At 38.5% G+C, this 27792-nt stretch overlaps 1 protein-coding gene across 2 annotated transcripts in view; it reads left to right on the top strand.

Annotated features, from left to right (window-relative positions):
- The first annotated feature begins 10086 nt into the window (after window positions 1-10086).
- The window catches only part of STX18 (syntaxin 18), a 59632-nt gene continuing 41926 nt past the window's right edge, over window positions 10087-27792 (top strand). Inside the window, exon 1 of one of the 2 annotated variants that reach the window (XM_014883192.2) lies at window positions 10087-10360. In XM_014883192.2, coding sequence (XP_014738678.2) covers window positions 10199-10360 — 162 coding nt within the window. In that variant the 5' untranslated portion in view covers window positions 10087-10198. The remainder of the gene's footprint in view (window positions 10361-27792) is intronic. The other variant, XM_088163130.1, reaches the window with a different exon arrangement.

A 27792-nucleotide genomic window follows, 5' to 3' on the forward strand; every position in this document is an offset into this window, starting at 1 on the left:
GAATAACACAAGAGTTTTCCATGCATTGAAGCTGTGGGCTTGTTCCCTGCAGACCTACAGCCCCTTCATCTCTGCTAACAAAGCACCCCAGAAAACCAGACTTCTCTAACAATGCTGTGTCAGAACTTTTGGAAAGCTGTGGAGGAACCTCATGTTCCTTCTTACCTGGTGAATCAGCTGGGAAGGACCACTCTGCCCACACTAAAGTAATATTCTTCTCCAAGGAAAATTCTAATCCATAGTTACATTTCTCATAAATATTCCTTTAAAATTCTCTTAACTCACATATTTATAATTCATATGATTCAAGTTAATTGTTAAGAAATAAAGTTGCTAAATATGTTTTTTAAAATCACTGTATAACTCCATAGGCTCATGCATTGGACTCTAAGTACACCATATAAGGTTTCATAATAATTTAGCTCTACACAAATGCATTCACAAGCATGGAAGTCTAAAAATACCCTTTCAAGCACAAAATATTGCTATCATTCCATATCTTATCATTTGTAATCACATTCAAAATCCCCATTCGAGCTCTAAAGTGTGTTGCACGAAGGGAAAACTTACCTGTAGTCAGACCTATAGAACTGAAGCCATTAATTTGTGATTAGTTAATGGAAATGTGTTGACAAATGAATTACAGTTGCAAGTTTAAGCATGTATGTTGCAAGCAATTATGAACTGGAAAGGAAAGGAGACAATGAATTGAATAAATGGGTTTGGTGATGTATGATGGCTGATACCCACTCAAGTAATCTCGATTCAAAGTTTGTATTATAGGCAGAGATGTTAAAATTCACATTACATGATACACTGCAAGGTGTATCTTCTAAATTTTCTTTTCTAACTTTTAGTTTAAAACTTTCCTAACTTTTAGAAAAGTTTCTATATTTTAAACAAATGGGACTTTCAATGCATCTTTGAAATCTAAACATTTGATACTAAGCTTAGAATATGAATTTAGTGTTGTTATCTCATATTTGTCTTATAGCATCTCATAGTCATAAAGAAGAGGGGTTTGATGCTCAGCTCCATATTGGTAACTGTTACCAATTACTTGTTAACAACCAAATAATCCACATCTGAAAGATTTCCCTAGAGACAAAGCCCTAAAAAAAAAAGAATTGTAGCCAAGATTTTCAGACTTTTTGTGTGTGTGAGAGAGAGAGCTAAATTTGAGAACCATAAAGGTATTTGGTTATCAAAGGATTTTTAACTTGACATTTTCTAAAAATAACTTAAATTAGGTACATGGAAACAAGGGCAGCCATAATCAGGTAAATCTTGAAATCCCACAGGTATGGTTTCCATCTCAGCTCACATCACCCTTGCATGGGGTCATTGCTGGGAAAGGGAGTCCTCACCTCCCAGTCGCCTCTGGTTATGCACTCTCACTGCATTAAATATGCTGGCACTCGTGCTGGTGAGCAAGCCAATCTGATGGAAACATAAGCCTACAGAAAATGCAAGGCGATCTGCTTGGCTGGGCAGCCACACAAGTGGTAATGACAGCACAGGGGCACAGGCTGCCAGGGCTGGCCAGAGGCAGGACGGGTCTGTCAGCACCAGCCCGAACCTGCACTGCCCTGGGAGATGATGAAACTGCATCCCACGGCTGCTGCTCCTACCCTGTAAGCAACCTGCTGGGGCTTTGCCAACGAGCAGCCAAGGAAATAGGAACTGCACAATAAATACGGACCTTTAATAAAACAGGTACTTTAACTGCTTGTTAGAGCGGGGGGGAAAGTGAAAAAATAAAGTATGTTCTTGCTTTAATCTTTTGGTTTACATATTGAGATTTCCAGTGATTTTGAATTTAACCAACATCTCCAAGCTCTTTTTCAAACAACTCGCTCCAAGTGCTTCACAGATACCTACAAAATTCCATAAATCTTTCCATGAAGCAGCAAAACATACCAGGAGCCAGTAACCTGTTAGTGGAAGGCAAGTACATCTTGAGGAAAATGCAGCAGGGATAGTAAAATCTAGCACCACTACAAATAATGGAAACCACAAGAAGAAATTAAGGTAGTTAAACAGCTACTGGAGATGAAATTTAGCCAAGACATGATGGTACAATCCTTTTCCCAATCTCAATCCTGTTAAAAAGTGCCATGAAACTGGTAATGACAAAAAGGAATGGGAGACTTCTTTTGTCTCATCTGAGATGCAGTAAGGAGCTTGCTTTTAAAACTGTTTGCTTTGTATTTATTCCCTCTGAGCCAGTGTAAACTTTACCCATTATTTTAATTGGACCAGATTCTTAGTGTGTTACCGAATAAATTACTAAACCCACTTCCTACTTTTCTTGGAAATGTCTCCATACCCCATATTCATTCAGTTCAGCTCTTCCCTGAGCTGCAACTCTGTCCAATCTTACACTCTACTAGGAAAGGAAAGAACTGGAACCCTGGAACTCTGCAACACATTTGGAACATTGTTATTTAACACATGCTCTATGGCAGGAGGATTTCGAGCAGCTCTATATCAAAAGTCACGCATAGAAAATCAAATGTGGCTTTTGCAAAGTATTTTCTTATTTTTAAAAAATTCCCACTATATAATCACTGTTATGCTAAAATGCAGCCTGATTCAGCACTGGGCTGTATTGCCTTCCCTCCCATTGACTTCAAAATGAATAAGCTCAGCCTGGGTATTTGAGAATTCATTTCTGTGAAGACATATTCTGGCAGGTCAACACAAGCATTATTCATAGGCTTCAATTCAGTCTGTCATCTGAAATGAAAGAGAGCCTTTCTTTAAAAAGCTAAAAATCCATCTTTAATTTGTTATCCTAGTAACTGTATCAAAAACTGTTATAAAACTAATATTAAAAATGAGAGCAAGCTGATGAGCAATTGAATCACAGTAAAATAGATCTGGAAGTACTGCAGAGCCACCAAATCCTTGCTCCGGCTATTGCAGACAACCAGTTTATATAACCTTTTTCATGAATATATCAAGATCTCTCTTAAAAGCAGCTAGTTTTATTTTTCATTTACTGCTATTGTACAGTTATTTGCAGTTCTCCCTGTTTGAGTTACAGATTCATAGATTATATGCCTGAGTGGACCACTGTGGTCATCAAATTTGACCTCCATAATCTGCAAGATTGGCCTGAATTCATTTAAGAAGCCAGTGATTTTGTAACTAGGAGTTTATTAGGGAAAGGGCACAAGAGCCATGGTATCAGTGTTGACTGATGGGATTAATCAGCTCATGTTAACACACTGATTATCATATAGTAAAGGGAAATGTTTCAAAAGAAAACTCCAGTCTGAATCATAAAGCAAAATCATTTGGACTTCCAGAGAAGTCATGGTTGAAATATCACAAAACTCTCTTTACTCAAAGCAGATGTTTATTAAGATTAATTTAGTGTGAAAAATGAACCAGAATGCATATAAAAGACAATGCCTGCTCAATTATGTAACAGGACACCTCCTCATTATATTGTGTTCACTGAAGATGATGGTATTTTCCTAGGGGATGTATAACTACAGTTTACCAAAGTCCCTCTCCCTCATTTTAGATTAAATATCAGACTGCAGAGCATGAAGCCAAGTGAACAGAAACAAGAGAACTCAAATAAACATAATTTAAATGAAAAAAGAAAAGGCCTCTTAAGCATGTTTTCTGAGTAAATGTGTTCAAAATAGAAAGTTACAATGATGCCAGGATACAAATACAGAGAAAAATCACCAGAATTTAATATAAGCAAAAATACCTCTTTTCTACATTTGTACATGTATTGAAATGAAATGCAGTCTGTAAGTGTAAATATTCAGGGAACTTTTCAGGGAACTGAAACAACTCTTTCTTGCCACCTTTTCTCTTTTTTTCCTGTCTCTTTCTGTGAGCTCCCTCCAGTGTTCTCAAGGAAGTATTGAATCATTTCATTTTGGTATATAACATTTTTATCACAGGAATCATCATGATAAGAAAGATTATGTTAATCTAATCTCCAAGGATGCCCAGTATGGGCTAAAGGTCTGATCCAAACCTGGTTATGAAAACAGCCACTGGAAGAATAAGATGCCCCTCACCCACCACTGATGTCCCTTAGAATGAACAGCACATGTGCCAAAAGGGCTGCTGGCTGTAGAGGTGACTAGAGAATCAGCTGAGACTGTGTACTTTGAGATTATTTACAGTTAAGGATTATCAATTATTTCCTTATTTTCCTCAAGGGACTGATGAGAAAGATTTCTGCTCTAACTGCAATTTCATCAGCTAGAAAAGACAAATGACCAGGAAAACCAGGTCACTGACTGTCAGTCATCAACATGAAAAAAACAGTGTTGGCTCTAAGACCCTTGTCAGGTAAGGTACATTCCATATTGCAATAATAATACCTTTGTACAAGTCTAAGCTGAAGAGGGATATGATTACAATTTGGCAGAAACTAACCAGGGCACTGAATCCAGGACGCTGTGGACATGCCAGTCTGCTTGGAGCCAGCTCAAGGATCTCTATACAGAGCTGTCATGCAGGCTACAAACCTGCCAAAAGTGCTCTAACACCTATTTACATCTAGTTCAACTCCTGCTTCTACCAAGATAAACAAAAAGAGTCAAACACTTTATTTCTATGCCTCTTCCACTGGCTTTGTGGAGTTATTTAACAAATGAGAATAAAATTATTCTCTATAAGGTTACTCTGCCTGGTTTATTTCTGCTGGTTTGTGTTTTAGTGTTTCTCCTCTGACAGAATAAACCAGTCTGAGCTGGTGCTCAGTACCTTCCTACCCTTTCTTCCACAATCTATTTGTTCCTATCCCTTCCCTTGTACCCACAGTATTGCTTTGGGCAACTGAGCCATAAAAAGGGTCAGGGAGCTTAGTTGTAATAAAACCAGGCAAACACTGGGAGAACATACAGAAGCTTAAAGTCATAAGTAATAGAACTAAAGATAACTTAATTTTGAGTACTGCAATGTCAATTAATTTGGTGTCTTTACTGGTGCTTTAGTTACTGTAAAGGCAATTGTGACAAACCACTCTCCTGCTAATCTGCATGATATCCAGCAGATAGTGAGCCATTGCCTAACCTCAGAAACGTCCAAGTGGAGCTATGGAATTACTCCAGTCCTTTGTGGGTTTGGCAAAGACCTTGTAGGATTTCTATTGACGTATGCTGGGCCTGACTCAAATCTCAGCAATGGAAATTTCTTTGATTTGGTTTATTGTTATTTCTGACCCTGTAAATGTGGGAAGCACTCAGGCATTAAGAAAGACATTGTTTCCCTGACATATCAGCTGGTCACTGCTGTTTACATCAATTGAAACAGAATTAAAATACCAATTTGATTTTTCCTCTTTTACTTTCAAAGCACATAAAATAACATCAATTTAATGCCTGTCCAACCATCATGTGGGATGGTTTATTATGTACACAGCAGGATCTGAGTTTCTTATGAGAAAATTGAAAAAAAAGGCCCAGATTTCATAACTCCCTTTCTCCTATAATTGTCTATAAATAACTTTGGAGAAGCTCTTTCCATTTTCTCTCCTCTTCTCCTTTACAATAATTGTTTAAATAGGTTCTTTCTACATTTTAGTTTTTCTACCCTCTTTGCATTTTTGTTTTACTCATTCTTTTGCAAGGGGCCATCCTACCATCACTTTTGCATTTTGTTAACATGGAATCAGTGGAAGATCACTCTCCTGCCAATTGAACTGGTTCCTAGCAGCCAATATTTGTGGCCACAGACAAATACAAGTTGCAGTTCATATCCATTCTTTCCACAAAACCTTGTGGACGTGCAGAGTAATCTTTAGTGTTTAAAAGTGGGGATGGAAGACAACACAACCTCTACAAGGGAAGTATGGTCACTTCATTGAAACGAAGTTTTTTTTACTTCAAGTGTAAGCTAGTAAATATGAACAAAATTGGCTTAAAAGTTCAAACTGTCATCAAATGGAGTTTCTCTCTTTTTGATTTTTCTTACTGTAAGAGCTTGACGGAGAGATGGAGGCTTCAGCCAGCTCTTAAAATGCTGTTTATGGCATAGACGAGGTTACAGCAGCTGAGGGTTGTGGGTGAGCCCAGAGCTGCTGGCTATAGGCAAGCCGTGTGTCCTGAAGCCCATTTCTATTCATATTACAATGCATTGTATACTTTTCATTACAGAGCATCTTAATATATGACTACTAATCAACATCATACACAATACTTTTACATTTATATATAACCTATCAAAACTGCTAAAATTACCATATTATGTTAGTGACTAGCCAATCATTGGAGTTAGTAGTGATATGTTAAACTTTAGGATTTGTTATGCAGTGGAAATTTCCTCTAGCTTTAGTAAAAAAAATTTTTCTGTCTGCTTATGCTTTTTTGCTTGATAGAAAACATGCCTTATTTAAAGACTTATCCTTTTGTTTAAAGGCCATTTAGTCTTTGGACTCTAGTCATAAAACTCCTTCTAACTTGACTAAACCTTTGTTCTCTCAGTTGTTTCAACAACAACTGCTCTAAAAAAATCTTTTATATGTCAAAACTTACCCTTATTCCTATAGAACTCTCTGTATATGTGCAAAACTCCTCCATTAAATTCTCGTCCTTCCCAACATCTACAAATGTGCACTGTGAGCAAACTGCCTTCCTCTTGATATTCTCTTCAGTTTGCAACACTGCCATCACATTAAGAAAGTTACTGGGCTTATGCCAGAAAAAATAAAAAATGTATAATAAAAGACCACATGTAGTTTTCTGCTGCCTGTGCCAAATTAGGACCTTTGTAACACTTGGAGGAAGCTCATGACCTTTATTCCTTTTGTTTGTCTTTCACACCAAAGGAAATTACAATTTGAAAAGTTACCTGTCTCTGAGACAACCCCACCAGCCCCTCTTTAATGGGCACATTGATTGATAATCACAGGGAAACACGAACTCCTTTTCACAGGCAGATTTTCCAAGGACTGCCTGTTAGGCAGGTAAATATACCTGATGATCAGCTTGCTGTTCCTCACAGGCACACAGAACTGTTGTAGTTTGCAATGTCCTAATTTCTTCTCTTCCAGACATGCTCCTGTTGGATCAAAACAGAGTGCACAGAGCATGTGGTCCCACCAATTTACCTTCATTGCCTATGGTGGGACTGTAGTGCTTTTGTGCGTGTTTTCAGAATTTTACTCCAACCTTAAAATCTTAAATTTCAAGGTGAGTGTTTTTAGCAATTACAGGAAGCTCCAGCGTGTACTGCATTGAAAGCTATCTGCTCCAAAGTAAGCTCTAAGCTTTTAAAATTAGGTGGCTGTGGAAGTGCAAATGCCTACTGAGGAGATGCAGTTACTGTATACAGGAAGCTCGGATCAAGTTCAAATGAAAGCTCTGGGCACCAGTTCTTAGCAAATGATTTTAAAGCAGTTGTAATCTTCAAAGCTATCTATCTCTACAGCAGAGGCCCTGGGTATTATATACCTAATGAGTTAGACCATCTGACCAACCTTCTTTCACATTAAAAAGGTACTTTTTCTTTTGCCAGATTAACTGTTCAGTCTATTTCTGACAGATGAGATCAGCTACATGGAATTTTAATACTCTGTTTCTTCTAAAATGTGTCTCTGTTTATTTCCTTGGGCTGGAATGGAAGTTTTAAGACTGTTGAGGTTCAAAATTGGTTGTGTAATATTACTGTTTCAGGGTGTTTTTCAGTAACTATTGGTCACATGAAGCACAAATAAATAAGTAAAAGTAGAAATAAAGACATGATCTTGCTCCCAAAGAATTTCCAGCTAAGGTCCCAATCTAGTAAAAGAGTTATGTGCTTAACTGTGTGTGCCTTGTGAGGTTCCACTGACCTCGGCGGGAGTATTCAAAGTAGTTTAATATGTGTATAAATCTTTGCAAAAATAGGAGGTAAACTATAGTATGTCAGTTAAAATTTGCTCTGCTTTAATGAATTGTTGATTCCTTTTTTTGGTCAAAATATGTATAGAGTATTCCAGTTATTCTAAAGAATTTAAATATCATTAGAAATTAATTAAACTATTACTTGACACAGGCATCAATGCATTGGGCTTTTTCCTAATAGCAGGAAGGGAAGGTGAAGTTCAAAATTTCAAAATAGTTTTCATATTTCTACAGTTTAAATGTAAAAAAAGCAGCACTCTGATACGAAAAACTCTGCAGATTCTTATCTAATGGCCATTTAAATGAGAATAATTTAAGGGAGTGTAAATCTTTGCTTCATTAAGTATTGGAACAAACCATATAGCTGAATATGCACAAAACCACAGGTTAACGCTATGAGCTACACTTTCAGGAGCATACAACCATGGACCAAGACGTGGCCTTCTTATTTCTACTGACAAAAACTAACCTGTGCAAGTGCCTGTGAAAAAATGTGTATGTGGAATTAGTTATTAGTCATGATAAGGATGGCAGAACCACAGCACATGGAATTATCTTAACAGGTAGCATTCATGAACATGTCTCAGAAGTGTCTTCAAGGAATTTAAGACTGAGGATGTCAGCATGATAAAGTAATTCCTCAAAGTTTATTAAATGTGACTGCTCTGGTTTTGGTAACACAAGAAAAGAAAATCTATCAAGATTAGGAAACATACCTGAAAGATTCTGATTTCCTATGTGTGTTTCACATACCTTTATGAAATATGTCCTTTGCTGACATATCATTACACTGAATTTCTTAATCTTAAAAGATAAAGCATTTGACTCAGGGTTCAATCAAGTACTGCTGGCATTCCTGGAATGGCAACTTTAATCTCCTTCACTGTCCACTATTTAATACCTTAAATATATTCTCATGGTAAATCCAGCACCGAGGACAGAGACTTAAAACAGTTTATTCCTTTAATTAGAAATATGTATCCGTACCACAATAAAAAAACAATTTAGAATAGAACAATAATAACAAAGTATGAATGAATTCCAATATAATTATGAATGAACCACTAATGTACAGCTATGGCTGAATTGATGGGAATCTAATTGAAAGCAGAGTAGTAATCAAGATGAGAAGAAAGCCTGATACCCTGGAGTAGATAGGAAAAATAGTTCTGGTTGATTAAGTTTCAGCACTGGGGTGAGGTAGGAATTTTGAAATTGTATTCTTTGGAGACTGTGTCAGGGAATGAATGTGCTTCTGGACAGTGAAAGGACAGTTAAAAACTACATGGTGTCTGCTGGATCTCAGAGCACTGGGTGGCATATATGTATCTATAAGTATATTTATATAAACATCACGACTAGTTATTTGGTCAAAAGCTTTCCCCTGTGCCATGCAATCTCACATAGCTAGGCCACTGTACAGAACATGATAATACAGTTGCCTCGATAACAAAGGTTATTTCACAAAGTTTATTGTGGAATCCGATTACAAACATTGTGATACATGTTGCAGGTACTGATGTGACACTGTCCCAGTGCAGGATGGCAGCAGATCGGGGCACCTAGGGAGTCAGCTTTCCCTTCAGGAGAGAAAACCATCGCTGCACGCCCCAGGGGTAACAAGGCTGCTCCTCCCACACAGGGATATGTGGCCATGGGACATACAGTCACAGAAACACAGAATATTCTGTGTTGGAAGGGACCCACAAGGATCATCGGGTCCAACTCCTGGTTCTGCACAGGACATCCCCAAAAGTCACACCGTGTGCCCGAGAGCAGTGTCCAAACTATTCTTGAACTCTGTCAGGCTTTGCACTGTGACTGCTTCCCTGGGGAGCCTGTGCCAGTATCCAGCCACTCTGTGGGTGAAGAACCTTTTCCAAATATCCAGCCTAACTCTCCCCTGATGGACACAACGTCAGGCCATTTCCTCAGGTCCTGTCCTCCTCACCACGGAGCAGAGATCAGGGTCTGATCACACGTGATGGCATTTCCGAGATGAGTCTCACCCCAGCGCCTACCCCAGATCGCACTGCAGCTCTGGTTAATATGCATTAACCAAATCTAATTAACCCGCCTTGCACCTGCACCGCTTGGCGACACCTGGCAGGACGCCGTTACACCATACACGTTCTATTTTCCGTACAGCGTTTACATAGCGCTGGCCACACGTGCAGGCTGTGCCGGGACACGGCTCCCGTCCCGTCCCGTCCCTCGCAGGGTGCTGCTACCCCGGGCCTGGCCCGCCGCGGCCTCCCCGCCCCTCCCGCCGCCGGAACGCGCCGCGCGGGGCTGCGTTGCGCGGGGAAGGGCGCGCGGCGGCACCGGCGGCCGCCATGGCGGTGGACATCACTCTGCTCTTCAAGGCCAGCGTGAAGACCGTGAAGACCCGCAACAAAGCGCTGGGGGTTGCGGCGGGGGACAGCGCCAGGGACGAGCTGCTCAAGCGGGGCACCGCCCGCTCCAAAAGCGACTTCACCAGCAGGGCGCGGGAGGTGGTGAGTGCGGCCCCGGGGGAGGGCGAGGGGCAGCCGGGGCCGCCGGCAGCGGCTCCGCCCGGGAGGGCAGCCCGCCCCTCACCGCCGCCGCGGAGCGTCCCGCGCTCCCCGGGGAGAGCGAGCGGGCCCCGGAGCCGCCCGCAAAGAGCCCCGGGGCAGCGCTTTCCCACGCGGGTGTGGGCTGGGAGCTCGGCGTGAGAGCCGGGGCCCGGCGCTGCCGTGGCCGGCTCCGAGCCCGCCTGTCGCCCGCGTTCCCCGCGGCGCGGCTTCTCCCGCAGGGCTCCGCTTGTGTCCGTGCGGATCCGCCGCTGCTCCGGGCCGTGCCTGCGTGCGCACGGCTGTTTCCTCCTGCCGGCTGCCACGTAACACAGCGCTGCCATAGCACATGCGTCCGTCAGCGTTTGTAGCGCTGCTCCCTACTTACTGCCTTTGGCTTGGCTGCTTCCCCTGTCACACGGTGTGACAGTTAAGTGCCAGCCCTAGGCAGACTACATGTACAGTGGTAATCGGAACGTTTTAAGACTGGAAAAGACAAGCACTGGAAAGTTAAGGAATTACAGAGGTGAAAGCTGATCGGCATTAATAGCAGTCCTCAGTTCAGTCGTTCTGTGAAAACAATTTTGTTGCATATTGTTTTCCTCCATACTGAGTCAAAGGCAGGGTTTGAATAACCTATCTTCGATAAAGCACTAGAATGTATTTTGAAAAACTAAGAGGAACTCTGAGGAGACAGACTTATAGAATGGATAGGCAAGTTTGGGACTAAATGAGAAATGCACGAGTGGTTTATAGTAGCAGAGGAAGAACAAGGAAATCTAAGGTTTTTGAGTTCTGTTCTAGATACGCTTATAGCTACTGGTTTGTTTGTTCCCTCTGAACAATCCTTTTGCCACCAGTATCATCTCTGTCTTTCGATTCTACCTTCTCAGTTTCTGTGTCTGTTTTTCGAATAGTTTACAGTCTAGGTTCATGCCAGCCTCTTCCTCCTTTCTAGTCTTTGCTCCCCCTTACCTTCCTACTACCAGGGCTTCTTTGCTTTTGCCTCTTCCCAAGTTTGATTTTTTTTAAAGTTCTATTCATACTCAAGCCTATTCTTACCTCCACCTTCTCCTTGCCCTGCTGTAGTGCTAATTTTAGTGCTGTGCAGTGATAGCATGCTATAGCCATGTCCTTTTTTTCCTGTCCTGGGTTCTTTGGATTCCCCCTGTTCATATCTGCTGTTTCCTGATGATCCCAATTTTCTCTCTGAGTTTCCTCAATGCACTGTCCAGACAACAGAAAGAAGGACAAAGGTGTGGAGAAAAGTGTCTTGTTTAATTTGTAAGAGCGTCAGGTGAAGTAAACAGGTAATGCCAGTGGGGATGAACTGAACCTTCTGAGGGGGACAGTAGTTTTAATTAATAGTACTTACATAAACAATGACTTTGGAGAAGAAGCAAAAGCTGAAATGTGTTGCTGTGTGAGCATATGGTGCCTGTTGGCAGCTGGTCAATGAGAAGGAATGAGGTGGATTGGCCTTGCTCTGTAACTCCTGTACCTTTGTGGCAATGAGCCAACAGCCCACCAAACCACAGAACATCATTTTGATGTGTGAACAAAACATTGAAACGGCAGCTAGAAGGATAAGCTTTCTAGTAAAATAAATTATGATTTTACCTGCTTGTTTCAGCCGCATACAGTTCAGTTTGTTTATGTATGTGTCAAACCCTCTTTCAAATACTTTATTATAGCCTTTTGATTAAAAGTTTAACTGTTTCAGCCAAGACCATGCTGAAGACCTTGGCTTAGAAATGTAATCTTTGACAGATGCATTAATTGTTTAATATAATTCTTTTTTAAAAGGTCTCCAAAAGGTAGTGAATTCTTGTAACTGTGCAGGTTTTTTATTTCTTAATCTGAGGAAGGTATCCGATGTTTAACAAGTGTTGTCTATAAAAGTTTTAATGAAGCAACAATGGTCAGAATCCATATAGTATAATAGTGAAGACCCTGAATAAGCTACACTTAGTCACCACTTCTTTTATGCCTTACTTGGTTGTAGAGTAGAATATTGCAGTTGGAAAGGACCTGCAACCATCATCTACTCAACTGCCTGACCCGTGCAGGGCTGAGCAAAAGTTACAGCAGGTTATTAAGGGCATCATCCCAATACCTCTTGAGCACTGTCAGGCTTGGGCACCAACCACCTCTCTGGGAAGCCTGTTCTGGTGTTTGACCACCCACTCATTATAAAATGCTTCCTAATGTCCAGTCTAAGCCTCCTCTAGCACAGCATTGAACTATTCCCAGTCATCCTGTTCCTGGATACCAGAGGGGAAAGATTGGCACTTCCTTCTTCATGTCCTCTCCTCAGGAAAATGTAAGCAATGAGGTTGCCCCTCAGCCTCCTTTTCTCCAAACTAGAGAAGCCCAAAGTTCTTAGTGGAAGTTCTCCATCTGACATGCAGGTATGGAAATAGTGAAATAATGGAGTCTACACAGAGAACTACTCCTTTCAACATTATATTCTGTGGGGGTTTGTATAGCATCTTGCAGGTAGAGCTGTGCTGATGCTGCTTGTGCTCCAAGATCCAGGAGTAACAGCCAGTTGCTCACAGCTGCAACACAGCTGGAGTGTGGGACTGAGTGGGTGCTCAGCTGTAGGATCAGAGATTTCTCTAGCCCATCCTGCAGAGGTTTTGTATCACATAAGTCATGTGTTTAGCAGTTTGCTGAACTGTATTAAGTGATACAACTATCATACATTGAATGTTCTCTTTCTCCTTTCTGGCCCTAAAGGACTTTGAGTTTGTTGTATGAGGACTGTGGAGACTTCTTTAGGTTTTGACTTCTTTGTATACAGTCTCTAAGTGATGTTTAAGATGGAATATTGAAGGTGCTTAGTGTTTGGAGAAGAAGCTGGCAGAATTTTAACCAGTCATCCTACACAGCTTCTGTATTTATGGTAAAGGTTCATTGCACCTGGGAGATGAAGTTATAAATTCCTATTTTGCATTCTTAAACTTAACATGATTTTTTCAGGTGGATTGAAGGAGGCACAGAGATGGTAGAATATTAGAGCTTTGAATTGATATCGTGTGGGGAAGCTGGTTTTGAGATGTGCGCCCTTGGTGTTTTGAATTAACAAGAAAATATTTCAGCATTCTGTATTAATTTGTATTTTTGTGAAGCTGGCTATTTTTTGCTCAGGTATACTGTGTTGCTGCAGTCTCTGGGAAGCTGATGAATGTTTTTGTATTTGAAACTAAGTTCTTAACACAAGAATGTTACAAACTCATCTATAACCATGGTAATCTTAGTCGCAGAGACTAGTGGTGGTGGTGATGTTATTAAACTGTGGTAAAACTGTTCCATTCATATAAATTGAAGATGAATGTTACGGCTCTGAGCTGTTGTAAGGATTTTCTTTGCCCTGGCATTGACCCATCACTGTTTATTTGGTTTGGGGTTTTTTTCGATCTGTCAGCTGCCATTGTACAACTGTTGTAATGTGACATGCTTTTTTATGGTGAATATTTTTGGCACCTTTCAATCTCTTCACCAGCTGCATATTGACTAGGACCGGGTAGAAAATTATTGTTAAGGATCGACAGGGTCCTGTAGTTACAGGAAAGCTGCAATTACAATGACAGACTTTTAATTAATTTATAAAAATTTATAATTGGTTGCAGAATTTATAAAAAACTTAGAATTTGTTATGTGTATGTTAGTGTTTTTTAGTGAACGAAAACAAAACATTTTCTTTCTCTTAGACTTTACAGTCACATGGCTGTTTCTAATGCAGTATCCAAGGATATTAAAGTTTACATTTCTTCATACTTTTATGTAGGCTTACAGTAGTTGTAGCAGTTTGATCCTGACTGGCTGCCAGGTACCCACCAAAGCTGCTCTATCACTGCCCTCCTCATCTGGGCGGGGGAGAGGAAATAGAAAGGAAGGCTCATGGGTCAAGGTAAGGACAGGGAGTGATCTCTCAGCAATTGGGTCATGGGCAAAACCGATTTGAATTGGGGAAAATGAGTTTAATTTATTACCAGTCAAATCAGAGGAGAATAATGAGAAATAAACCAAAGTCATAAAAACGTTTTTCTCCCACTTCTCCCATCTTCCCAGGCTGAACTTCACTCCCAGTTCTCTACTTCCTTCCCAGCAGCGGCACAGGGGGCCAAGGAGTGGAGGCTGAGGTCAGTTCCTCACACGTTGTCTCCTCTGCTCCTTCCTCCTCAAGGGAGGACAGCTCACACTGCTCCCCGGATCCACATGGGGGTTCCTTCCACAGCAGACAGTCAGTCCTCTGTGAGCTGCTCCTGTGTGGATCCCTTGTGGGGTCCTGCCAGCAACACTGCTCCAGTGTGGGCTTCTCTCACCACAGGTCCTGCCAGGAGACTGTGCCAACTTCCCATGGGGTCACAGCTGCCATGGGCATCCCCCTGCTCCACCATGGAGTCTCCATGGGCTGCAGGGCCACAGCTGCCTTGCCATGGTTTGCACCAGGGGCTGCAGGGGGACCTCTGCTCCAGTACCTGGAGCACCTCCTCCTTCTGCACTGACCTTGGTGTCTGCAGGGCTCTTTCTCTCACATATTCTCATTCCTCTCTCCTGCTGCAGTTACTGCTGTGTAGTAACACTTTTTCACCCCTTTCTTAACTCTGTTATCCCAGAGGCACAGCCACTGTTGCTGCTGGGCTCATCCTTGGCCAGTGATGTGTCTGTCCTGGAGCCAGCTGGCATTGGCACTACTGGACATGGGGGAAGATTCTGGCAGCTTCTCATAGAAACCATCCCTGTAGTCCCCCACTACCAAAACCTTGCCACACAAATCCAATACATTTGTTCCTTGATATGGTATCAGGTTTGGGATTAAGCTAGGTGACTGAAGAATTTTAAAGATTAGAGCAAAATTATTTAAATAAAAAAAAAGGGCTTTCAGTAAGTGCTCAGTGACAAACATAAGCAGTTCAGAGCCCCAGTTTTCGTGACACTGGTTCACAGCTTTACAATGCCTTAAGTATGTTGTTTTGGATGTTTTAAAAGATTGTTGGTTTTACAAAGTATTTGGCATTTGAGCTTCTGTTTTAGGACAGTATTAGGAAATCTGACTCTTTAGACCTTCTCTTTTACCTTTTTTATGGCAAGTATCAGCAATTGAGAATACAATGTCAGATATTCTTCTTATGTATTTGAAATTATTGAAGGAACAAGAATTTCTTATGATTGCTGATTGTTCAATATGTGTTGGAGAAATGGAATCAAGGCTGATGCAGCCTATAAATAGAAATAAATATAAATTCATAGTCAAGCAGAATTTCATGGTGGATTTAATTGCTGTCATGAATAAAATCTGTTTTGCTTTGGGAAATTGTCTTTAAGGTTTTGTGAAAAGCTAAAAAATGAAGAATTGGAGCATGAATTATTCAAAAACGGTATCAGGCATATCTGAAGAGATATCCTTGAGAATGGAAAATTTGAAAGGTTAAATGCTTCTAAATCTTTAAATGCAAAATTTCAGAATGATCGAATGTCCATGTTTGAAGCTGTTGAACACATAAGGAGGCCAGATTCATGAGGCTACAACATCTGTTTCTCATATAAGTTCTGTGTATGGATTCTGTAGGATGATTAACTGATTCTTCAAAAAAAATTGGTACAATAGGCCAATATTCACATAAAAAATATGTTCAGCTGCTCTGTACAGATGTGTAATGAGGAGGAAAAATCCCCACATAAAACTTGTCTCCAAAACTAGTTCTTCCGAAAGCCAGAACAAATTACATTGAATATAAATTTTAAGCAGACCTTTTAATTACAAGGCCACTTGACTTTTGTAGTACATTGCTTTGGCTACACATAGGGAAGTGGTGACTTTATAATTTTATTTTATTTTTAAATTTTACATACACTATGTAAAACAGCTTTTCATGCGTACCTGTGAAAGTCCAACTTATTTCATTGTTTGGAATGCAGCCTAAGGGATAATTTAAAATAGCAGTGCTATTAGAAGAGGTGGTGAGCTGGTGTTTTGTCCTTGATGCTAAATTTGAGATGTTCCTACACATCTTTGTACAGATTGGTATTTAGAGGATTCCCCTAGGACAGAAAAAGAGTAGGAGTGTTTGTATATGGTATTACAGTTTATTTCTTGCCACTGTCACTGCGTTAAATAAAGCCTAAAAAAGCACGGGGAATGCCTTAACAGGAGCTGGTCCCCCAGACTGACTATAGAGGATGAATAGCATGATGTAACTGTTGACATAACACAACTAAAAGGGAGTGTTTTTAAACATATATATTTTCTGGTCCCTTTCAGAATGTTCAGGATTGTTTGAAAAGGTACCAAGAATAAAATTCAGCCACTGATACTGTGTAATGTACACAGTGCTAATAGAGAAATACTGGAAAATTTCTAGGTGTTCACAAATAAAAAGTTTGAAAAATATTAGTAGATGAAATCTAGATATCTAGATTTCAAACAGAAGATTCCTCATGCCTAATATAATTCTGATATGATAAGAGAAATGTTGACTTGCAGACTGGGAGCTCCACAGGCTTTTCCACTGCCTGCTGGTTTCAGATATGTCATAACTTCAGTGATTGGCAGGTACCAATGTGCTGATGGAGGAGGTAACACCATCCCTGTTCTAAAAAGTTATATAAAAAAAAAAGCCAAATATTAAATGTTTTATTGGCATATACAGTAATTATTATGATGCTGGTTCTGAGTCAAGTTCAGGTTGGTGACTCCAGAATGAATCAGGTTATATATGAGCGTTTCAAAAGACTGTGAAATATCCAAAATAATGAAATAGTCAGTTTACTGTATTAACTTCTATGGGATGGGGCATGTGTTCTCCAGATCTAAAACAGAACTGAAAGGGTCTTAATCTTTACAACTTCCATATCCCAAGAGTGATAGTATTGTGGGCGAACATAGAGCACCAAAGACTGCATGCTCATGTAGGGAGCTGTTTCTGTTGCAGTTGAATAGCTGATACTTGCCAGTGCTGTGAGGGAAATGGCCAAAAATGGTTATAGTTGTGTGCTTTAATGGTTTTGGTTTTATACTTAAACTAAAAAATTATAACCTGATTTAATAAGGTTATTTAATACAATTTTTTTACTCTACTGATTACTTAAGAATAACTCCCACGAGAGAATATTTGAATGCAGGGGAAATATATACTGTTTGTGGTGTAGCCAAATTAGAATCTTTATTAGAAATTAATGACTGTGCCAAATTTTGGACAGTGAGTAATATTTCAGTTCACTCAACTTTTAATGAGAAATAAGTTCTATTAAATTGGGCCCATTGCTGAGGTCATTAGGATTAATTCCGACTTCTCCCATGAACAGTTACAAACAGTCACTCTTTACCCCAGAGTTCACTGATGATGTTGCATTTTGTACTCATTTACACACACATGGGTTTCCCTCCCCCATGTTCTAGGCCAAAAATATAATTTTAAATTGTACTTTTTCAAATAGGGAGTTACAATGTACTGCTGTCTAATATCTCAGATTTATCTCTTCCCCTGTGCAAATTACAGTTAATATTAGCTTTTCATTATGGGCATTTATTGGTTTTACTTCTCATTTCCTTCATCCTTGTTAGAGAAGTTTAGTCTGAGAGATGGAAGGGAAAGATGATAATTTTAATTAGTAGATGAGAAACATGTAAAAATCTGGTTAAGGAAATAGCAAAATAAAGATTGAAAAACAAAACAAACTTGGAGAAGAATGAAATGCTGACCTTGTTCAGTACATTAGGACTAAATGCCAAATCACTAATATTCCCCATGTGGTGCTTCTGGTTTTAGCAAAAATCATTTCAGAAACAGCGAGGAGGGTAGTGGTTGGCCTTGGGGAAAAGTTACAAACTGCTGCATTTTGGGAAATATCTGTGCAAATGTCTGTCATTGTTTCCCCCTGCTTTGTTTGTTTGTTTTAAAGTACATTCTCAACTCCATGGGAATTATTTTCTGAATTTAACAGAACAGCAGGATTGAAAGTTGGCTTGGGAGACAACTTTCCTTAGTTGTCTGTTAATTTTGTTTTGACTAACTGGACCTCATGTGGTGCTGAGGAGTCCAAAAGTATCTAACACTGCAGTTCCCATTTTGAGGATGTTGTCTTCGTCCTCACCTCACCTCCTTCCAAGCTGGTTGTGGGAGGTTCTTTCCTGGCTTGGAGTTGGAGGAATTGTTATATCCTGCAGCTGGTAACTATGAACTTTTTCCTGACTCTGGTGTTCCATTAAGATGGAACCTTTTGCAAGTTCTTGCTTTTTCGTCCTGCCGCAAATGAGGATAACATTTGTGGAAGTTTGTAGAGCATGTGGAAGAGGAAGAAAGCTGAGGTTTATCATAGGTATCCTCCTTCTTTTCTTAAACATCTTTTACATTAGCATAACCTCTAAAGAAGAAGGATGGGCTAGGGGCAAGGTGGTGGGCCTTGAGGTGTCTGAAAAACTGGAGGGATACAGTGGAAAAGATAGACAGTAGAAGGTGTGCAGGCATAGCTGGAAGAAAATGGAATGATTAAGGTTGTAGAAGGAAATGATAGGAGGTTGTGATATAGTTCATCTTAATAGAGAAGAGAGGAAGGGAAGTAGAAGGGAGAAAAAGCTGGAATTTAGTATTTTCAGGTTAGTGAATTTAATGGATGTATTTATAATTTTTGCTGTTTCTCTGAGTTCTTCATCAAAGATTTTGGAGCAGGAGCAGCTAATTATTCTGAGTACTTTGATGCACTGCCCTTGCTACAAGCTTTGGGCTCCATACTTATGTATTTTGAAATATAATTGCTTGTTTGGGACAGAAATGAACATAAAAATAAGCAAACTCAAAAGAATATCAGTGTGATTTGTTAAGTGATGCAACTGTGGGATTTATTTTTCCAGTTATTAATACTGACGCCAAAATAAAGCTAATTTCCCTGGAAGTTGGTAACTTTAAGGGATCTGATTATTTTCCTCATCTGCTTTTTTGAAAATAGAACAATTTTGGTGGATAGCAGCCCAGAGAAAGTCTGAGCTGTTACTCTTCCCAGCATCCTGCAGTTCTTTCTGTGTGCATGGTGTATCCTGCTTCTTCAGTTAGGTAGAGACAGATGTTCTTGGACATTGGAAAAATAACTTCTTTTGTTATCTTCTGCTAAATCGAGTCTGGGCTAAGGAGTTTTCTCCTCTGTGACAATTATCAAACAGAATTTCTCATTAACATCACGCATATTAATTGAGTTAAACTCTGAAGTGTATTGAAATATTAATGAAAGGGGAAGATATTGTTATTTAGGATTTATGCTTTACAAAAAAAGTTTAATTCTAATATCAGAGAACAGCTATTTCAAAACATGATGGTATTTGAACTTCTCACAAAAATTGGTTACATATCATTGCTTTCAATGAGTGGTACTCACACTTGCATTTTTGCTAATTGAGACTCATTTTAGTCATCAGGTTTAGTTATTGCTGTAATGCTGAGCTGATAGCTTGTGATTTTTTTGGTAATGAGTCGATTAACTTTTTGTGTGTTTCACTATAGATAAAAGGATACAATTTTTCAGTGAAAGATTATATAATTATATGCTGCGTCTTTGAAACTTCAGTCCACTATACTTGAAAATATTTTTCAGACTGGCAAATATTAAAACCTGGCAGGATAGCTTCAGCAGTGAGAGCAATTAAAGGGTGAAAATTGGAGGTATGAATCATTTCCAGTAATTTGAGGAAAACGTTCTTTAGTGTTGAAAATATTACACTGTGGTATAATTGCATAGAATGTTAAATGATGGATACTTTTTTTAAAATGCGAGTTTCCTGGCTTCAGGGTGGTGTGTCAAAACTTTCTGTCTGGCAAAAAATTACATTTTATAGTGATCAGGTGTTTGTTATCCCTTATTACCCTTTCATTCTGACTCTGCCTTCTCTTTTGATGGAGTCTGGTGAGACCTGTAGAAAAGTGCATAGGCTGCATCGACTCAAATTTGCATCTGTTCCATTTCTGCAGGTATTGTTCAACATTTGAAAAGCAAACAAAACAAAAATCAGATACAATTAAATGTAATCAAGTTTTCTTTCACTCTTTGATTTTCCACTATTAATGGATTGCTTGCCATTTCACACTGGCTATTTCCTTGTGGACTTTTAAACAGTTTTGAATATGGATATAATCTCACCAATTCTAAATTGGGTATTTCATTTCTATAGAGAAATTTCTGTAGATGCAACTTTCTGGTGTTTCCCACCTCTCCAATTTTTCAGCTGGGTAGGAAGAGTGAAATGGATTTCGAGTAAATGTTGGTAGAGGTTCTGTGGGGATATCCATAAGCTCTCAAATGTTATGTTGGCTAATGGTGGAAAATAAGAGGTCTTGGTTTTACTCCTAAACTTATTTGACCTCTAATATGAAGTGTTATTCTAATATTCTAACTAGAATAATTATAATTTTAATAAGGTCATTCCGTGATTTTTTTTGTTTTTCTAAGTTGAGGTGAAAGTAAAATCTTGCTATATTTAGAAGACCAGAAATAATCTTGCTGCAGGACTTGTGGGGATTCCTGGAACAAAACACACACCTGAGGCATGTCAGGTAAAAGAAGAGATGTGAAGGGAGCATCAGGCTGTATGGGAGCCCACCATGAGTGCACTGGGGACTCCTCACTGGCTCTGTGGCAGTAGTGTGCCTGTGAGTGCAGAGTAGCCAGAGTTGTCAGCCTCCAGAAAAGGGGGGAGGTGATTAAAAGGGTAAGAAAGCAGGAGTTTGTCAGTAATGGGTTTGAAATAAAGGTGCCTGGTGTTTTGGAGAGGAAAACAGATTCTTGGAGTTCTGAGTTTTTATAAAAGTCTTGTGTCATCTGCTGGTTTTCAGACTGGCGGGTAAAATCTGGACGTAATTGCATGATGGATTTTATTTGCTTGACTACTTTCAGGTGATTTGGATTTTTTAAAAATAAACTTGAATTCCCAGGACTTCCAAGATTTCTCTCTCTTAAAAATTTCTAGCCTTCCTTTGAGAGTTTTTGGCTGAGTTTGTGATCTCACTTTTCCCGTATCTCAAATTTAACAAGTTTTGTTTCCTGCTTTTACTCTAGTTCTTTCCTGGAAAAGAACGAAAACATTGTGTGAGCTGTAGAAGGACACACTGCTCTTAGGATGCTTCGTGTGTAACATCCATCATGTTGTACATGATATCTGCCTTTTCTATGACTAGTTCACTTATATTAAAATAAACACTGATAGCAAGCAGGCATGAAAGGCAAACATGTAGTGGTGATGAAAACCATTTAATGATTAGTAGAGAAACATATTTATTGAAAATAAAAACCATGTCTAAAGGCTCTAATCGTGACTTCTCAAAACACTACCATGTTGTGGTATTTGCAGTGCTGTATGTCCTGTACAGTAGATATTGTTTAAAATTGCTTGGGAACTGGAGCTTGCAATTGTGAGCTTGGAATGTCCTGCAGATAATTAAGTTGTGGTCAGGCCTTACAAAAATAAAAAGTTCTCGAACTATGATTTTATAAACATGCTACAATAACATTTCTTTATATCTAACAGTTTCTTACAGAAAGCTGATACTCTCACAAGGAATTGACTAAAGGTAAAACATCAAGAAAGAAAAAATATTAAATTAAATCTTCACTTAGGATGTTGACAGTTTGCTTGTAATATTAAACAGATGTGTGTGTTCTTGGGATATTCTTCTTTCAGAACTTTGTTGCGTACTAGTTTTCAGGTGACAGCTACAAATTTTTGATTAATTTTAAACTCTTCTTTCTTCAGTTGTCTTTGTTATATGTTATTTTCTTTGGGTTTATTCAGCTGGACAGTGTAATGCCAGCTGCAGTTTCTGCTGTGATATTCAAGGGAAAGTGCTACTTCATGTAGGCTTAAATTGAGGCATTCCTCATTCAACTATACAGAAAAAAACATATATGCAAATGTAAATATATGATACTCATATATATATTTCCTGGGCATGATACTACCTTTGCATGTGTAAGGGTGGCATTTATTGGTTCTGGTTGTGGATGTGGTAGGGCATAATTGGCCTTTTTGGCTCCTAGTAAATATTGCACATAGAAGGCAATACCAAAATAATGGAACTTATGTTTTTATAAGATGTAAGTTTCATGAAACATAGTAGGAATGATCACTTAAAGGGAAAGTGTATAGCACTATTAAAGTGACAAAGTGTTGTGTCCAGTTCTGATGTCAGCCCTTTTCAGAAGTGGGGTGGTGGGATGTGGCTTTGTTGTTTTTTTTCTAATAGGAAGAGTTACGAAAATTATCTGAAGTCTGAAAAACCTATCTTGTAGTAAGAAATCCTTTAACCTTATTTTGTTACGACACATGATCACAATAGAAGGAGTCTCTGTTTTGTTTCTGGATCCTGTGGAGAAGCAAAATAAGATACAGTGCTGCAAGTAGTGCACATTATTTGAGGTGTGATTCAGCTGATCCTTAATTTGGTAGATTCTACAACACTTGAAACCTCATATGTCAAGTGATTGAATTTCAAAATGCATATGGTACTCAATAAGTAATGCAGCAGTTAATGCACAGAGATGCCTCTGGAATTCCTTTTTACATATGGGATACTGCTTCATACTGAAGCAAGGAATTGGGTACTGGTTTTCCAAATCCCAGACTACTGCTCCAGTGACCTGTGACTGATCAGTCTGATCTTGGACTGTGCCAATGTATGAATATTCTCTCTTCATTTTTGATAATAAATGAACTTATGGGAAACAAATCATGATAGAATATTTCTAAGTAAAATAGCTGTATTAGACTTCACAGGGTACTTAATCTACTACAGAAGTTTGTTGCTGTGCAGTAAGCAACCACTTTTTAATGTTTTTTTGTCAGATTTCTTACAGATTCTAGTGATGAATGATGTCCAGAGATGATTAAATGATACTTTCATTTTATTGGTTTTTAGGACTGAAGGAATCATTAACCAATGTGAGGTGATCGCTGGTTAAATAGTACTACATCACTATAGTCTGTATACTGACTCAGTTTAATATACATGAATTGGATATCTTTGTTTTAAAAGATTGTGTAAAGGCACAATGATACAACATAATGTGAGACTAGCTCATAAGAATACATTTTATTTTACTTCATGATACTGCTTTCGCATCCCAAAATCTTTAGCTCATTGCGGAATCCATTAAAGTATAGATGGGAAATACTTACGAGAGCTCGGATGCTGTTTCTTATGGGTTGGAATATAATGTAAAGGACTGTACAGCAAATACAGGAAAATGCTTATTACAGGTAGTGAAAATGTGAAGGAAAAGAAAAAGGAAAAAATATCAAAGAACTAATTAGTTGGTCTAAAATATAACTTAGTGTAACTTCATATATTGTATTTATTTTCTGCCGTGTTACAGCGTACAGAATGTGTGGTGCTATGGCCTGGCTATTTCACTTACTTGACCATTTTTTCACAATTTATTGTCTAAAAGATTACAGTAGTTTCAGAAATAGTATGTGGATTCCCACAATACACTTGAAATACTTGCAGTTTTATTTTTTAGGGGAAATAAGGCATGTGTATTTTTTGAAGGAAACTTTTTGTTGCTTACAGTGAAGGAGAAGAAGCCTTTTCTATATAGCTCTTAAGATTGAGACTTTACTGAATTATGCACCTCATGCAAATTCTATATGTGAGTGTTATTTCGATTTTAAAGAAATGTGGGGGAAGAAGATTTGCAAATATTAATGGATTTTATCTTCTGAGTAAAATTGCATGCTCGTTTCAAAGACCACTACTGTTTGCTTATACATGGTTGCTACTGATGCTCTTACATTTAAAAAAGAGTTACTATTGCAGAAACCCATAGTCTGCTTGCAGGCATTTTATGCATTGAAATATTTTGAACAAACTGATTTGTATCGATCAGTCATTAAAATGCAGCAGAACAAGTTTCTCTTTTCGGTGAGACTTTTAATTTGCGGTGGGAATTCTGTGCAGCCTGATGATGATGGACAGGATCTTCTGTCTGAGCAGGCATACAAATAATTCAGTTATTAGGATGTGTCTTTCTGCTGGGGCTTTGTGGTGGTTGGTTCTGCCTTCAAGTTCTGTCCCTCTTGTGGATGACTTTGAAATAATATGAATAAAACATTAATCGTGGAAATTACATGAGATAACATGCTTTTTCATTAGCCCACTTGGAGACAGAGGAAATTATATTAACATAGTTCCATTACCCTTATTGCCGGTGCTTGAATACTAAGGCTCTGGCAGAACAACTCTATAGATGTCTAGATATAGATCCTACAAAGATAATTGGTTTGACTGAGACTGTTGCCACTGAGATGTTGTTGTTGATTAAACACAAATGTATGTTTTAACAAAAAAAAATTCTTACTGGAATTTTATAAGGAAGAGGATTGTTATAATACAAAGAAACTGAAACTCTTGAATAGTAAGTTGTTTGGAATTAAGTTTCCTACCTCTTTTAAGACTATGAACTGAACTATTATATTGCCTTCTGATTGCATGGTGTGTTTTCTGCTTCAAATTGCTATTACAGTAGCTCTGAGAGTCCCTAACTGAGAGCAGAGCTATGTTCCCTTTGCAGAGCATTTGAACTGTTAACTAAGCAAGACATTGAATGATGCAAGATGAAATTCTGATTGTACTGAAACAGGCTGCAGAGTTATGGTTGATTTAATTGAAGAAAATACTGTGCAAAAAATTCTTAGCCGAGTGAAAGTTTAATGTTTGCTCACTGTTTGTTCCACATTTTTTCTTGACTGAGAGTGAGGATGAAGGCTCAAATAAGAGACTATGGAAAAAAGAAGCCTTCTCAAGTGTTCTTTAGGATTTTTTATTAAGACATATTCTCTCTTTCTTTTCTTTTGCAAGAAATGAACTGATTTAGTTGAGACTATTCATATTTTGTTCATTGGGTCCTAAGACAGCATTCCCCAAATGGGAAGGCATTATGAGTAAGGACATTTCTCATTTGTGTCACTTATTTGTATTTCCAAAGATATGCTGTATCCCAAACCAAAATAATTCTGAAAATATTTATGCATAACAGTTGTTGGGTAAAACTAGCAATTTTCTGAAAAAATGTAGTTTTCAAACTCTCTCTGAGTTGTAGCAATTAACCTACATGCACATTTATAATTCTAGAAAATGGACAGCATATTACATTCAAAGACTGGATCCGATAGACTCAAATTGCTTAAAACATCAGTTATTGAAGATGTCCCCCTGGGACTTTGAGAAACTATTTAACAGATGAAAGTACATTTTGAAAAGTCTGACCTTACAGGCAATCATAAAATGAATCAAAACAGTTCTTTCCTCCTCCGAAATGTACAGAGCCCATCTGTATCTAATCCAGTAATTATAGACTGAGTTCAATTACCTTTTCAAACTTGGAGCAGACTGGAGACTAGGCAGTGAACAAACATAGGGTTTTGTCTAGACCTCAATTGACCACAGTCTAAAACTTGAATTTATACCTAATTTTATTTTTAGCGTAGTTCGATAGTTTTTAAAGGATTTATTTTGCTACCTAGTTGCTAGATCATGAAGGTTTTTATTGTTGACGTAGTATTTATCGGTGGCATTTTTTATTCCAGTGAAGTTAATAAAATGGCACCAAGTCCTAAGAGTTTACTATATAAATAATTCTAAATTTTAAAAAAGTGGATTAAACAGCTCTGTTGAATCTTTAAAATTGCCACAATGAAATAATGAAAGAATCTGAACAAAATTACATAATTTAATGTCTGTACTCATATCCATGTATATAATACTCAGTTGAAAACACCCTCCTTTGATGTTTTTGTCTCTTTTAGAAAAGTGGACACCGACTACAGACTACCTGACTGCAATATTACCAGTAGCTGACACAAATTAGAAACTGTGCTAAAAATAGATCTTCAACTATTTTTAAAATTCATTTCTGCTAAAGCGAGTAAATTATCCGTTCAGCCACAGGCAGTGTTAGAGAATACATACACAGCTACAAGTCATAGCAGTTAGTGTTATCACTTTGACCACCAAGTTGAAGTCCAGGCATCTTTTGATATTATCCCCCAAGCAGAGCAAACGACATAATATATAATATAATATAATATCATCTACATCTTGCTGAGGGGAATCTCATGCTGCATTCGATGTCTTACATAACGTTTCCAGCATGGTGTTGTTATTCCTTATAGGACAGCTCTGAGCAGCCTTCTCTTGGCAGGCATTCTTTCCAACAAAGCTGTGTAGTTTGCAGAACCCAGAGCAGTGCACAGGACTGGGGTTGTACAGGAGAACATTTCCTATCTCTTGGGTTGCAGTGGAGGAGCAATGATTAAGAACAGAATAAACGCTTTATTTTTAACTTTTAATTATGCAGTATGCTTTTGACAGAATGGTGTTTCTTGGCAAGTGAAGCCTATGATAATTAGTGCGTTTAGTTTAACTTATTTATTCTTAATAATAATCAGTATTTTGTAGTAGTTGCTGTAATTAGTTAAGAATGTGGTTCATGATGACTTCCAAGTCAACACGTATTTGATGAATAAGGCACACTGTTCCAGTAAGTAGTAAATTTGACATGACAAGCAGGAGTCTTTTGATGTTTAATTGGCTTTCCTTGTAACACTTGAGGAAAAAAATGATCTAATGAATGTTGCATTGACCATAAAGCTGAAGCCCAAGAGATTGCATAGAATGTATTTTGTCTACATATTTTGTAAGCATGGGAAAAGCTCTCTAATACTTATGTTTTGGCATGATTTTTTGGGTGGGAGGTGTTTGGTCGATTTGTTTGTTTGGTTTGATTTTTTAGTGTATAGTAGTTTTCAGGATGAATTATACTGTTCTGAAGAGGTAATATGGAAATTCATAATCATAATTTTAAAGCAAAATTTGTTATTGTGTATTATCAGGAATGTAGTGGCATATAACATCAGTCTGGTTTATTTTTTTTTTCCCCTCTGAAAAAGGAAGGACTGTCATGCACTCAGAAGTCAGGAAATCCAATTTAAAATTTCAGTCCTTCATCAAAATCCTATTTACAAGGGCATTGGGAAGTTCTTTATTTCTCCCTGCTTTAACTCCACATCAGGAGCCAGGAAGACCTTTCAGCTGTTTCTAATAGCATCATCAGCTGTTGCTTAATTTGTATTTGTATTAGTAGATTTATCATAGAAGATATGACCATAATCAGTTTACAGTAAGTCCCCTAGCACTTTTTTTCCTTTCTCCTTACCATTATGACATAAGAAATAAAATTTACATGGGAATTCTATTAAAGATTATGCTGCTATGGAATGTACCACCAGACTGCAATGGAAAGTAAGGATAGTTAATTTAGTTTCTGAATTGTTGTTAATTCTGTGTTACAGTTTCACAGGAAAAATCTTCTATGACCAGGATGCGGAATCTATTTCCTGTGCTTCA

The sequence above is a fragment of the Sturnus vulgaris genome, chromosome 4 (genome assembly GCF_052056855.1).
Source record: "Sturnus vulgaris isolate bStuVul1 chromosome 4, bStuVul1.hap1, whole genome shotgun sequence".
Lineage (NCBI taxonomy): Eukaryota > Metazoa > Chordata > Aves > Passeriformes > Sturnidae > Sturnus > Sturnus vulgaris.